Source organism: Phaenicophaeus curvirostris, chromosome 19 (genome assembly GCF_032191515.1).
Source record: "Phaenicophaeus curvirostris isolate KB17595 chromosome 19, BPBGC_Pcur_1.0, whole genome shotgun sequence".
In the NCBI taxonomy this organism is placed as follows: domain Eukaryota; kingdom Metazoa; phylum Chordata; class Aves; order Cuculiformes; family Cuculidae; genus Phaenicophaeus; species Phaenicophaeus curvirostris.
Genome location: NC_091410.1, coordinates 6,586,398 through 6,599,729, shown reverse-complemented (window position 1 = coordinate 6,599,729; position 13,332 = coordinate 6,586,398). Strand labels below are relative to the sequence as shown.

The window sequence follows — 13,332 nt, the reverse complement described above, 5'->3', positions numbered from 1 at the left end:
GACATTCATCTCCAGAGGGACTGCTGCTCAGTGAGGATCAGCTTAATTCGTAGGCTATACTGCAAGGTTTGTGAAGACCAGGTAAAGTCAACAGGAGTTGAAAACGGACCCATTAAAACCAAGTTATACTTTGTATCGTGTGGGTGACAGATTTATTTATATTATGGAAGCAAAACAGTTTTCACGTATGTGTTGAATATGCAAATTTGATATTTGAAATGATTTATTTTGCATTTTGTGGCATTTTTAGCTATGTTTTTAATTGTCAGAATTAGGATGAACTGTTTGTTTCCAAGGCTGGTGATAGATCTACAGAAAGGGCAAGTTTTATTCTCTGCTTTTCACATGTTACCGATATTTTGAAATTGTTTTACATTCAAAGTTGTTCTTTTTTTGTTATAGAAATAAGCATAGGTGGAATTGTTTAGTCTTCCAAAATAAAAGCCTTGGAGAAGCAAAGTGCTGAAGGTTACTGTCAAGCCTGGCACTTTTTTTGCTTGTCCAAGTTCCTGCTGGCTTTGAACCCGCCCTTGACACTGCCTTGATGCCTGTTCACTGCTTCTGTTGTGGAAGTCGATCAGTTCTTTGTGTGTGTCGGAGCCTAGAGAGAGGCTGAGTACTGGGGTTATAGTTTATACATTATGACACGAGATGCAATTTTGCACTTACTGCATATGTTTGTGATGAGCTGGAGGGATACATGCAGGATTTGAGAAAAGCTGGTGTTACTTCAGTAGAAATACTGATGTACAAATAACCATATAAATCTTTTTCTCTGTGATGGCAACTTTGGTGACAACTTGATGTTTTCAGCCAATCCTATAAACTGGTCAGTACATGTATTAATCAGAGAGCAGATAAGTGGAGGTGCTCTTTGTGACCTTGTGTGCTCTGGAGGGCTGGTTTGCTACCTGTAACAGATGTGTTCTGCAGATGCTGGACAATTAATCCTTTCTTTGAAAGGCAAAACCTTTTTACTGTTAAAAGTAGTGCTAACATTGATTAAAATTCATGCTTTATACAATGCATTCCATTTTGCAGCTGAAGTTGAGTGCTTCTTGCTACACATGAGAAACTTCTTTGGGCATAGCAGTGGTTATTTCTAGCTGCCCTTTTATTTATTGGGCTTTTATTTACTGGTTTAGGGTAAGTGTTCTTAGACATCCTGTTTTGACAACAATCCAAGATGTCTTAGAAGTGCTGGCAGTGAAAACTTCTAAGAAGTTTTTCACTTGCTCCATTAGAATTGATAGTAAATCAGTGTTTTTCTTCTGAAGTGGTGTGCTTTCCTAAATCATATTCAGTGTCAACACCCAGACACATCCCTAGGCACATGCATTTGTACATGTCAGAGCCATGTGGTAGTGGTGTGAACTTGTCTGTGTACATACGAACTGTTCAGTTGTCTTCTTATGCTCTCCTGCAGTGGGTACTGGGTATTTGTAGTGCAGCTGACTTGTGATACAGCCTGGGTAGCAGGAAGAAGGGTTCTACCCCTAACAGATGTGTAGCTCTCGTGGGCCACTGGGTGTGAAGCCTTTGTTAGTTGTATTCTGGTGCACAAATTTTACAGCTGTACAAAATCAGATTTTTTTAGATGTGCATATCAAAATTGTTGTATAAAATGTTTCAGGAGGCTCCATACATGGGAAACTAGCCCCAAGTTCTGGGTGTAACACTGTTTTAGTTAGAATGTATTTTACATATTTTACAGTCTGTGTTTTGCCAACTGCTGTTTGGGAGACTGAAAAAGATTGTCTATTCACTCAGTTACAGAAAAAAAACGCCACAATGTTTCTGACACTAAGGCAATTTTTGGCTTTGTTTGTTTTTAATGCAGTGCCAGAACCTATTAAGACCAGTTTAAGCCAGCCCCAACCTGCCGGTACCGGTACCAGTACTTCCACCAGCACTATTCCCAACAGCAGCAATGGCAAGCGTGCGCCTGCTAATGGGCAGCAGCCAGCCGCGTCCCGTTACCTGCCTCGAGAGGTGCCTCCACGCTTCCGCCAGCAAGAACAGAAGCAGCTCCTAAAGCGGGGTCAGCCACTGCCCGCTGGGACTCTGACCGGCGCCAGCCCAGCACAAGGTACCGGACAAGGAGGGGCGAGTCCTCCTCCGCAGCAAGGAGCAGGGGGACAGCATCATCCCAGTAAGACCCAAACAGGTAAGGATGGAAACCCCGATGGGTTACTGCCTCGTTCTTTGTGTAGCTCGGTCCTCCGCTGTTAGCACTGGTGTTGCATATGCTGTTGCTTCTTTTCTTACAGAACGTGTTATGACATTTTTAGGATGCAGCTCTAGAAAGTTTTCTTTTGTTTTTTTTAAACGCTCAGACATGTGGGATCTTTTTCCAGTTGTCTTGATTCTGTGATAGTTACAATAGATATGATCTTCAGGACACTCAAATATTTCTTTAGCAACTCTGCTTAGAGAAGCCTTGTTAGATTGGGTATTTCCAAGTTTTTGGCTATCCTTCTGGCAATTTTAATGCTCTTTAAAGACAGCTTTGCATGGAACTCTATGCAAATCAAACCCAGGGGCTTGGTTTGTGTTGTATTACACCTTTACTTGCTTGTGCTGTCAATTTTTGTTTTCACATTAGGAAACTAATATTTTGGGGAAAGTAGTTTGGTATCTTAGGCCTTTCTGCCACTTCATACCATCCTTTGTGGGTAGACACACTGACCTTTTGGCTATTGGAAAGCATGCTGAGGAGTAAGTAACCTGGCTACCTCTTTCTTTCCCTAAGCTGATAATGAAAAATAAGAAACATTTCTCTTCTTATTTGCCCTTCTGTGCTAGAGATCCTGTGAGTTTTACAGTGGAGATGAGCTTAGTCACTAATTGGTACCCATCACCTCTTTCATCACTGCTATGTAAGTGTGTCGAGTTAGGCAAAGCAGGGAGTAGAGTTATCTGTGGCTTAGCAAAAGTATCTGGACGAAGTCACAAGGGGGTTTTTATTATCTTGAATGTTGGTAATTTCTATATGATTTCAAGTGTTGCTTGTTATCACTCTTCAATGCCGCCAGCTATAAAAAAATTTGGATCTGAACTGTCTGCAGTTTTTCCCTTTGGGTGCAGTGAATCTTTCACTATTTTTACTATTCTTGCTGCTGTGATACTGAACTCCAGCAGAGAAAATTATTTGGTGGTGTTCTTAGAAGTTTTAGTTAGATAAGAAAATAATCTCTTTCAGAAATTACAGCTTTTATGGTTATCGAGATGCCTTTGAAAATATTACTGAACTACTCCCTAGAAACACAAATCTGAAAAAGCAAAACAAACCAGTTATTTATTTGCTTAAAATGTTGGGATTTTTAGGGAGGCGAAGAGGTTCCACTTCTGTATTCTCAAGTATTTGGCTTTAGTGAGATGGAAAGCAATGTGTTCCCACCAGTTAGAGTAGCATTCTCATCATCTTTGCAAACCACAGTTCAGCAGGGATGGTGGCTGACGTTTGTGGCTTCTTTTTGATGTGGAGATGTTTAACAGACTAATGATCTGTGTTAGAGATATATATATATGTGTGTATGAATATGTGTATATGTAATTTTTAGATGTTTATTTTATTTTCAGAAATTGTTAATTATTTATATGGTAGAAACAGATTGACCAGTGGCTCAGGCTGGCTGAGGGTCAGTATGAAACTTCTTCCAAGCGTCATTATAGATGTATCTCAAACATCTTTGATGTTTAAGAAACATACTGTAAATCATGAAACAAAGTCCACTGTAAATCATAACATAATCCATAAAAGAATTCAGTTTGTAAGAGTGTAGTACTAGCTGCCTGACTTTGATTTCACCAGATGTTTCTACCTTGAGGTTTTAGACTTCTTTTCCTGATCCCTATTTTAACTTAATGTATAAAATAAGCACCTGTTTCTGTAGTTCTGTAGCCTTGCACCTATCAGCAGATGTTTCACTCTGTTGAATTAGTTTGCTTTTTTTACATTTCTACTACTTTTCTGTCACTGTTGCAAAAAAATCAGAATACAGTAACAGCTAGTACAAACGGGAGAAGAGAGCAGCAGCTTTTCCATTCCATATTGCACAAAATTCGTTCCATATTGCACAAAAGAAGTTAACCCATATAAAATTCATAGCGAAAGTATTACTTGAAAGCAATTACTGCACTGTCAAAATTGTCAGGCTGTTGTTTACTATGTCAAGTTAAGACAAAAGGTTTCAGAGGCACCTGAAAATGTGTGCACGGTTCTTGGAATAGGGAAGAGAATCTTAGACAAGCTAAATGCTTGGCTACTTTTTTCATGTACTGGCAGCAAGAGGTTGTGTTTTGAGACTGAAATGGTTGCATCTTCCTTGTAGTAAGAACTTCCTGAACACTAGAGCTTATTTATTTCTCTTTCCAGCAGGTGGAGCATCAGTTCAGTTACTGACTGCAGACAGTTATGAGGGAAAAAACAGGAATCTAGCTGGGTTGATAACCATGACAGCCAAGCGTCTGGCTGCTTTGTGAGACCAAGAGAGGAACAGAGCATGGCTCGCTTCTTACAGACCGTTGTAGCCATGAAATACATATATGGACAGTCTTATTTGGTCTCGTACTGGCTTTATCCTCATCTTGGTAAGGATAAAGAGCAAAGAAGAGCAGCAGCCAGGGAAGGGTAAAACCTTTTCATCTCAGTTGTTAGACTTGAATAATAACTGTTAGCCTTAGAAAAAAATGTGGATTTCTATATCCTGAAAACCTCTAGCCTCTTAAATTATGAATTTTCCAGGGAACTTAATTAAAACTTGGTCGTATTTTTGTGAATTTGAAAATAAAGAACTTTAAACATGGGGATTCTGACTGAGCAATATGTTGTCAGATGGAATTTTTTTACCTTCTGCCTCTTATCATCTAAATGTCTGTCTCTGATTCCCTGGCTATTTCATTTACTAAAAGTCTTCACAAGTAGAATTTCTCTGGGGAGGTGAAAGAACATAAGGATCGAAGCTGTTCAAAAGAATCAGTGTAGGTACCTGAGCCACACATGAACAGGAATTCTGCCTCTCTGAATAGTATCTGCGTTGTAGAAGAGTTATCATTTCATGAACATTATTAGATACCCTCAGAGTCTAGAGGCAGTCAGTAAGACATCGGTGCATGGGGCACTCTCGCTCTCTGGTAACCTGATTGCCTAACCAGGGCTTGTTGGACCTCTGTGGATACTGTTCAAGTGAGTCTCTGTATGTGGCTTTTTTTATACTCACAGTGAACAGCAGGAACTTTCGCTTGACCACGAATGACCTGGTATTGATCAGAGAGATCATTGTACACCAGCATCTTGTATCCAGAAGATGCTTAGTGTAAATTCATGTCTGTAGCTTTTCTTTTTATAGAGTCATATTCCCTCATAGTTAACATGAAATTATGGAACCACATTCTTTCCAGGCCCTATTAATAACTGCCTGAATACAAGGAAGGCTGTTAGAGTCATTGCCAGCCTCTTCACTGTAAAAATCACACTGTGTTATCTCTTTATTCTCTTATCAGCAGTCTCTGTTATCTACTGCCTTGGCCTATCCAAAACACTTATCAGAACTCCAGCTGCAATGTCATGAATTACAAAGGATGTTCTGCCAATGTAAAGAAAGTGGGAATTAATGACCACTAATATATTCTTTGTCAGGTTTATCATCTGGAAATAGCAGTGAGGTGGATGAGAGCAGTGCCTTTTTGTTTCTCCTGTAAGGTAATCTATAAAACATTAACCAGACAAACTGTTAATAGAAGAAATTAAAACATTTCAAATTGCATCATATATCTTAGAAATCTTATCCCTTGAAAGCAGTCTTTCATAGAATTGTAGAGTGGTTTGGGTTGGAAGGAACCTTAAAGATCATCCCGTTCGAACCCCCTGCTGGATCAGGTTGCTCAAAGCCTCTTCCAGCCTGACCTTGAACACCTCTTCTATTCATTATCAACTATTACTAAACTATTTTCTGTAGTACTTTAGGACATTTTATGTAGAATAGTTCTTTGTCTGGAACTTTTATCTGGAGCTACAAAGCTTGTTCTTGACGTGGCCCCCACCCCTTGTAATTGTCTCCAGGATTACACTGAAGGAAAGTTGCATCTCGAATTTATGAGCAGAATTCTGATATCTAGCCTAGTTTATTATTTTAACTTAAAGATGGAGCTCTTTATCTCATCCCTTCCCCCTTTGTCAACTGAATCCAATAAACGTTGTGAATAGTTAACTTTCTTCATTAAGGGGTGAAGCATTAATGGAATAATCCTTTTGTCATGTGATCTAAAAGAATTAAGGTAATTTCTGGAAATCACCATGGGAGATTAAAAATAGCAAGTAATATTTCCTTCTTTGTTTCTTTAAAAGTTATGAAGTTTGTATGGGAGTCTCTCGGCAACCATTGTGTGTTTGATGATTATAAGAACAAAGATCAAAAGAAGTAAGTTTTTTCTTGATGATGCCTTCCACTTTTATGCAATTCAGCAATGTAAGACCAACATTCATCAACTCAAAAGAAATGTACCATGTCCTGCAGGAGTCATGCTGAAACTTCTGTCCTTCTGTTCTGTATTGGCACGTATTTTGTGGAATGGATCTGTAACACATTTCCTAAGTATAAAAAGAAATAAAAGGAAGTAATTAGTGCAATAGTCAAAATGAAAACATGCAAGCAGTGTGGAAACTGAAGAGTTACACTTTTAATTTGTTCTATCTGTTGTTTTCTGGGAAGTGAGAATTTGACAGCAGTTAAAGATTTGTTTTCCTTTTGTGGGCTGATGCCAGATCCTGTGTTGAACTTTTCTTTCCTTTTCTATGAAGCTGGAAGTTTTATTTCATGTTTCAAGATTTCTTTAGCTGCAGCTTGTCTATTCGTGCTTGTAGCATGGAGTGTGCATGTTGGAGTAAGTTCTGTGGGCAGTTAGAAGTTGCTGAATGCTGTTGAGTGACCAGTTAACTCTTCTTATAAGTCTGTACTAACTCTAGTGTTGATTTTTTTTATTTTAGGAAGCAAGATAAAAAAACCTGCTTACTGATAAAATCTTGTCTGACGATACCAATTTTAAACATCCAGTCCTTTAACTGCAGGTTACTTTAGAGTTCCTTTTTATACAGAGCTATTTTGTATGGTTGCGAAGTCCAATTTGCAGAAAAGTTTTAGGGAGAGGTAGTATCTCATCTAAAACCAGTCAATATAGCTGGAAAACACAGATAAGCTGTGTTTTATTAGGTATAGCGACGTAATAATGACCTTCAGGCTAAACATGTTTGAACTTTTGCCCGGTTTAGCACACTGTACGTTGTGATGACTGCAGGTAAGGCATGTATGTGTAAAAGCAGGTCTGTACCATATGAATAAAGTCTCATTTCAGAACTCTGAAAGAAGGTTTAGGTTGATTTCCTGGAGGCATGGCAAACAGGCTGATTTTTAACAAATAAAGGATGTGTGAAAACTGTCTCTATGGAAATGACTTGCTGAACTTTATCTCTTTTTGAATTCTGTAATTCCACTAGCAGGATATCTTTGTTGGCAAAACATTAGGTGATTTTGCTTTTAGCTGGAAAGATAAGGACCAAAAACTTTAGAAATTGATCTGTTCTGGATCTTCCATTAATCAGTGTCTTTCGTATGTAATAAACACTGTAAAGTAGACATGAAGGATTAGGTACTATATTTATTTACCTTGTTTACATACTTTCTTTGTATATAATTTCACACTTTCTATAGCAAATACTCTTAAAAGTGTATCTCTCAGTACCTGGAAGATGTTCATTGTTGTGGCATGGCTCTTGTTCTGGAATGATGGAACTAGCATGGTGGTGTTTCTTTGTAAACACAAGAATTGGCTATTCCTACTACTTCTGTGGGAGATAACTGAAGATAGCAAACGAATGATGCTTAATCTGCAGCAAAACCTCCTAACAGCTTCCAGTGTTTACATTACTTGGCATTGAACGACAGAGTAATTCACTGTGCAGCTCATCCCTATATGCTATGTGACAATGGAAAAATTTTCCAACTAGTGGAATCAATTTGATATTTTACTTTTTGTTAAAGAAAATATGAATACTGCCAGTATTCTGCTGTGATTAAATCTTTTTACCGATAGTCTCATTGAATTAGTGTCGAAAAGGGATGTTCAGGTAACAGCAGGCATTGCATGAGTGGCGATTACATTTCTTCCTTCATGCCTTTCCCTCAAGGCTTTGTTTAGCATTTGGTACCGCTTGTTGTCTGGTACGTGTCCGTGGAGATCACGCACTGTTACCAAAGGTCACCAGTGCCAGGTACACGTCTAGACAAAAGGAAGCCAATAAAAAGTTTCATAAGGACAAAAATGGAGCGGTTAACGTGGAGATGGGATCTAGCCAGTAGGTACTGTCTGGACATACTCCTGAGAGATGAACATTTTCTGAAATGCAGCAGTGGGAAGGTCTGAGAGAAGGGAGTCTCGGCCGTGAAAGGGTTTAGTCTCCCGTGTAAATGTTAAAAAATTCCATACAACGCTTTGAATATAGATGGAGAGGTAGCAACTGCTGTGTAGCACAAATACAGGCATTATGAATGAAAAATGACGGTAAAAACTCATTAGTAAACTAATCTTTGGAATGAATTTTTCTGTATTGTGTATGTTATCTGACATCAGGCAGCAGAGTGAAAAATAAATCTGCTGCTTCAAATCTATTTGACAGCGATTAGAATTTTTCACCCAGAGAAGGAAAAATAGAAATCTATAAAAGGATAAGTAACTGAGATGCCTTTATGGTTTTGTTGTCCTCACTTTCAAAGAGTGAGGCTGTGCAAAAACATCAGGACTCAAAGGGTACTGCTTTTGCTTTGGAGTCAGTAGACCTGCACCCTAGCTCTAGCTTCGCTGTGGATGGCGGTGCTCTAATGATGGCCAGGTACTGAACTGCCTGTGTGTCTGGGGGAAAAGGGTCAGGAGACAAGAGTAGGACAAGTTGTTAAAATGTGCAGATGGTAGCTTTCTAACAAAGCATGTGAAGAGACTGAGTAGCAGGACCTCTCTCTGCTCGTAGAGAAGTAAAAGGTAGAAAGCAACTAACTAAGGTCAAAATGACAAGAAAATAAAGAGTTTGGTCTTAGGATGAGCAGAAAGGGACTAATGTCGTGTGAAAATTATCAGAAAGCCAAGCTTGTACAGTTTGGGAAGTAGGTTTGTAGCTTTTAGAAAAAAAACCCAAAGACTAAAGAAGGTAACACTGTCATAGGTCCACTAGTAGTAAAAGGAAGGCCAGTGGAACTGAACTACTGTTTCACAGGGAGAGCTATTTATAGGTGACATCATAAATACTTTAAATGCCTTTTACCTTCATCTGTAAACCAGTCATAGGATCATAGCGTCATTCAGGTTGGAAAAGACCTTTAAGGCCATCCAGTTCAGCCATAAATGCAACACTGCCACCTCTACCACTAAACCATGTCCATAAGCACCACATCTTACATGGCTTGTAAATCCCTCCCCTAGGCTGTTGACTCCACCAGATTACTCCGCTAGTGCTTGACAACCCTTTCCGTGAAGTAATATTTCCTAATACCCAGACTAAACCTCTCCTTGAGGCCATTTCCTCCTGTCCTATCACTTGTTTTCTGAGAGAAGAGACCATGTCCCACCTCTCTCCACCCTCCTTTCAGGGAGCTGGAGAGAGCAATGAGGTCTCCCCTCAGCCTCCTCTTCTCCAGACTAAATGGCCGTGTTTCCCTCAGCTGCTCCTCACAGGACTTATTCTCCAGACCCTTCCCCAGCTCTGTTCCCTTTTCTGGACATGCTCCAGGACCTCAAAAATCATTCTTGGAGTGAGGGGCCCAAAACCGAACCCAGGATTCGAGGTGTGGCGTCACCAGTGCTGAGTGCAGGGGATGATCCCTTCCCTATTCCAGCTGGCTGCACCATGGCTGATCCAATCCAGCGTGCTCTTGGCCTTCTTGGCTACCTGGGCCACTGCTAGCCAACACCTCTGGGTCCCTTTTCCACTGGGCAGCTTTCCAGCCACTCTTCCCCAAGCCTGGAGCATTCTATGTGATTGTCATGGCCGAAGTGCAGGACCCAGCACTTGGCTTTGCTGAACCCCATCCTGTTGGCCGCAGCCCGTCAATCCAGCCTGTCCTGTTTTATTCAGCGAAGAATACACTCATCCAAGCCATGAGCCACCAGCTTCTCAGAGAATGCTCATCACTGGCTTAGAACTGAGGCTAGAACGAGACTAGAGAAAATAACCAAAGCAGCTATTTCTGTGCATTTAGAGCTCTGCAAGAGAGAAGTACAGAGCTGCCACAGGTCTGTGGAGAGCAGGTGGTGCTAAAGTAGAGCCTTTCCCTGTCAGCAGTGTAACAGGCACTGTGAAGTGGGAGGGAAAACCCTGTCCTAGAAGTCAATTTTCTATGGCCTTTGACAGTGCTGCAGCAGGTTTTCTCATGGTGGATATGTGGTGGCGTAAATACGTGGGAAGTATAAGATGAAAGTCTTCTAAGAAGTGTTGTAGCTGCTGCGGAAGCTGTAGACGGAGAGTGGCTATCAGTCCTCGCTGGTGAAAGGAGAATGAATGAGTGAGAGCGCAAATTCGTACTCTTTGATATTTGCATGAGTCTTCCAGCTATAAACAACAGCCTTCACTGAGTTTTTGGATGGTGGCAAAGTGAAGTGTGCAAGGCAACTGGAAGACAGAATTACAGCGTGGAGTAGTGGTGATAATATTGTGTAATTGAGTAACAAATAAATGAAAGGGACAGGTTCATTGTTTTAGCTCGAGCAGTTCTGTACACAGGTATGGTTACAGGAGTACCACACTGCAAAAATGAATCTGGAGTTGGCCACAGGGTAAACCAGATTACTGGTGTCACGCTTGGAAAAAGGACAGACATACTGAGGGATATAAACAGTGTTGCTTCCCCTGAAGCGCTTGTGAGAAGGCCTCTGAATGTTGAGTCCAGTCCAGTGTATTGTGCCTTCAGAAGGAAGAGGTCCAGCTTGAAGAAGAGCAGAGGGATACACCAAGAATAAGTAGAGATCTTGAAAAACAAGCCTTGCAAAGAGTGAAGGAATTGAGCTGCTAAGTCAAAGAAAGGCTAGAATTAGAAATGCAGAACTACCTAAATGACTGCCGCAAGGAAGAAAATGATATGTTCTGTATGCTTGTGATGGATCAGATAAGAAATAATGGGCTTAAATTTCAACAAGGAAGATTAAGGTTAGACATAAGGAAAGACGTGCGAGTATGAAAGCTATCTTAAGAAGTGAGATCGAGCACTTGGGAATGTGTGGTGTGCGTTGCTGGAGGGCGTCCTTGTTGGGTTGGGTGACTGTCACTTAGTGTGTATCCGGAATAGTCTCAAATCAGGCGAGTGGTCTGTCTGACCTCCCAACACCCCATTTTTGTCCTCAGGTATCTATAAGGATTCCAAATTTATCAGACTTGGGCCCTGCTGAAGTTGTTGTAAGCCAGAGCATGTGGAAGGGGGGGAACAGCTGCTCATTTGCCACTATGCTTTACTTTGCTCCCAAATTTTGATGTGGGCTCTGACTCTTCCTTGGGGCTCTATGATGAAACAGTGTTCTTTACAACAGCACCTGCCTCCATAAATTGAAGTAGATTTCAGGAAGTTTACAATATTAAAAAGAAAATAGAGGCAAGGTGAGAATGCATCTTATTTTCTCTTCCAGTTTTAACTAATGGGAATTTCAATTGTGTAAAGCTGATACTGAAGGAATGTAATAATTCACAACAATACTTTGACTTTAAAGTTATTGCAAAGTTGACTGTCAAACTTATTTTCTAATTGCATTTGAAATAGTTTTCTGAACTGAAACAAAACCAACAAGATTTGATTTTCATTCATCTGTTGTTTTTAAAATGCGGTTAAACCCATCCAGCATTCAGAGACTATCACAAAGAAACAGAGAACAAATGTCTTCAGAGGGAAACCAACTATTTTCAGGAGTGCTTTAGTGGAACAGTTCTTGAGCCAAGAATAGCAGCAGCGATTGTGCTTCAGTAGTGAAGTGGCAGCAATTCTGAGAGTGCAGCCAAACCTTTAAAGAGACATTGGCTCTGTGTGATCCAGTGCAGAAGGGTGAAACTGCTCAGATGGGCACCTGACAGGAATTGAAACAGCAAATTTAAAACGTGCTCCATTTGCTGTGTAATTAATATGTATTTGGGGCAGAGAGGAGGAGGAGCGAAGTGAGAAGGGGAGATAATTGCAAAGGAGTGTGTTAGACACACTGGAAGTGTGTGTGTAAATTATCCTTTGAAATCTGTATGTATGCATTGATTCTCTGTGTATGTTCTCACAGAATTTGTGATATTCAGGTCCTGAAAATGTTACGCTGCTCCCCCCCTTTCTGTTCACACTCTGAGTGTTCATATGTCTTCAAGAGAAGCCGTGTTAAAAGGGAAGCGGTTGTTAAAGATGGTCGGTCCCCATCTCCAGGAGGCAGACAGCGCCGCTGCGGTGGTTAGAGCAGTTCTCCTCTGCGTTTGTAAACAACAGCGCCTTTGATTAATGCGCTCTCCTGTTTGCCACTTAGATCTTTTTTAGATAGAGGCAGGGAAGTCATTAAGGGCTTGGCAACGTGCCAATATACGTCTGGGACTCGCTCTGCGTTCACCCGCCAAGCGGCAGGACCTGGGAAGAGCTGCCTTGGGGCAGGAGATGGGAGCTGGTCCTTGGGGCAGGAGGTGTCCTTGGGGCAGGAGATGGGAGCTGGTCCTTGGGGCAGGAGCTGATCCTTGGGGAGGAGATGGGAGCTGATCATTGGGGCAAGAGATGTCCTTGGGGCAGGAGATGGGAGCTGATCCTTGGGGCAGGAGATGTCCTTGGGGCAGGAGATGGGAGCTGATCCTTGGGGCAGGAGATGTCCTTGGGGCAGGAGATGGGAGCTGATCCTTGGGGCAGGAGATGTCCTTGGGGCAGGAGATGGGAGCTGATCCTTGGGGCAGGAGATGGGAGCTGGTCCTTGGGGCAGGAGATGGTGGTCCTTGGGGCAGGAGATGGGAGCTGGTCGTTGGGGCAGGAGGTGTCCTTGGGGCAGGAGATGGGAGCTGGTCCTTGGGGCAGGAGGTGTCCTTGGGGCAGGAGATGGGAGCTGGTCCCTGAGGTAGGAAGTTTCCTTGGGGCAGGAGATGGGAGCTGGTCTTTGGGGCAGGAGACAGGGGCTGTCTTGGGGCAGGAGGTGTCCTTGGGGCAGAAAGCAGAATGCTGGGCAGGAAGGACGTTAGCAGGAGCCGCTGTTGGGGCAGGAGGAGGACGCCAGGCAGGAGCTGCTGCCTGTGCAGGCGGTCGGCAGCGCCAGCGTCTTCCCTTGGCTGACTTTCAAAAGCGGGAGAAA

The 13,332-nt window shown here is 41.8% G+C and overlaps 1 protein-coding gene across 13 annotated transcripts in view; it reads left to right on the top strand.

The window, feature by feature from the left end:
* TNRC6C (trinucleotide repeat containing adaptor 6C) overlaps positions 1-13,332 on the top strand; it is a 213,534-nt gene that overhangs the window by 154,868 nt on the left and 45,334 nt on the right. For 12 of the 13 annotated variants that reach the window (XM_069872851.1, XM_069872848.1, XM_069872859.1 and 9 more), the window contains one exon: positions 1,841-2,167. In XM_069872851.1, the coding sequence (XP_069728952.1) occupies positions 1,841-2,167 (327 nt within the window). Of the gene's footprint in view, positions 1-1,840; positions 2,168-4,413; positions 4,594-13,332 lie in introns of those variants that run through there. The other variant, XM_069872860.1, reaches the window with a different exon arrangement.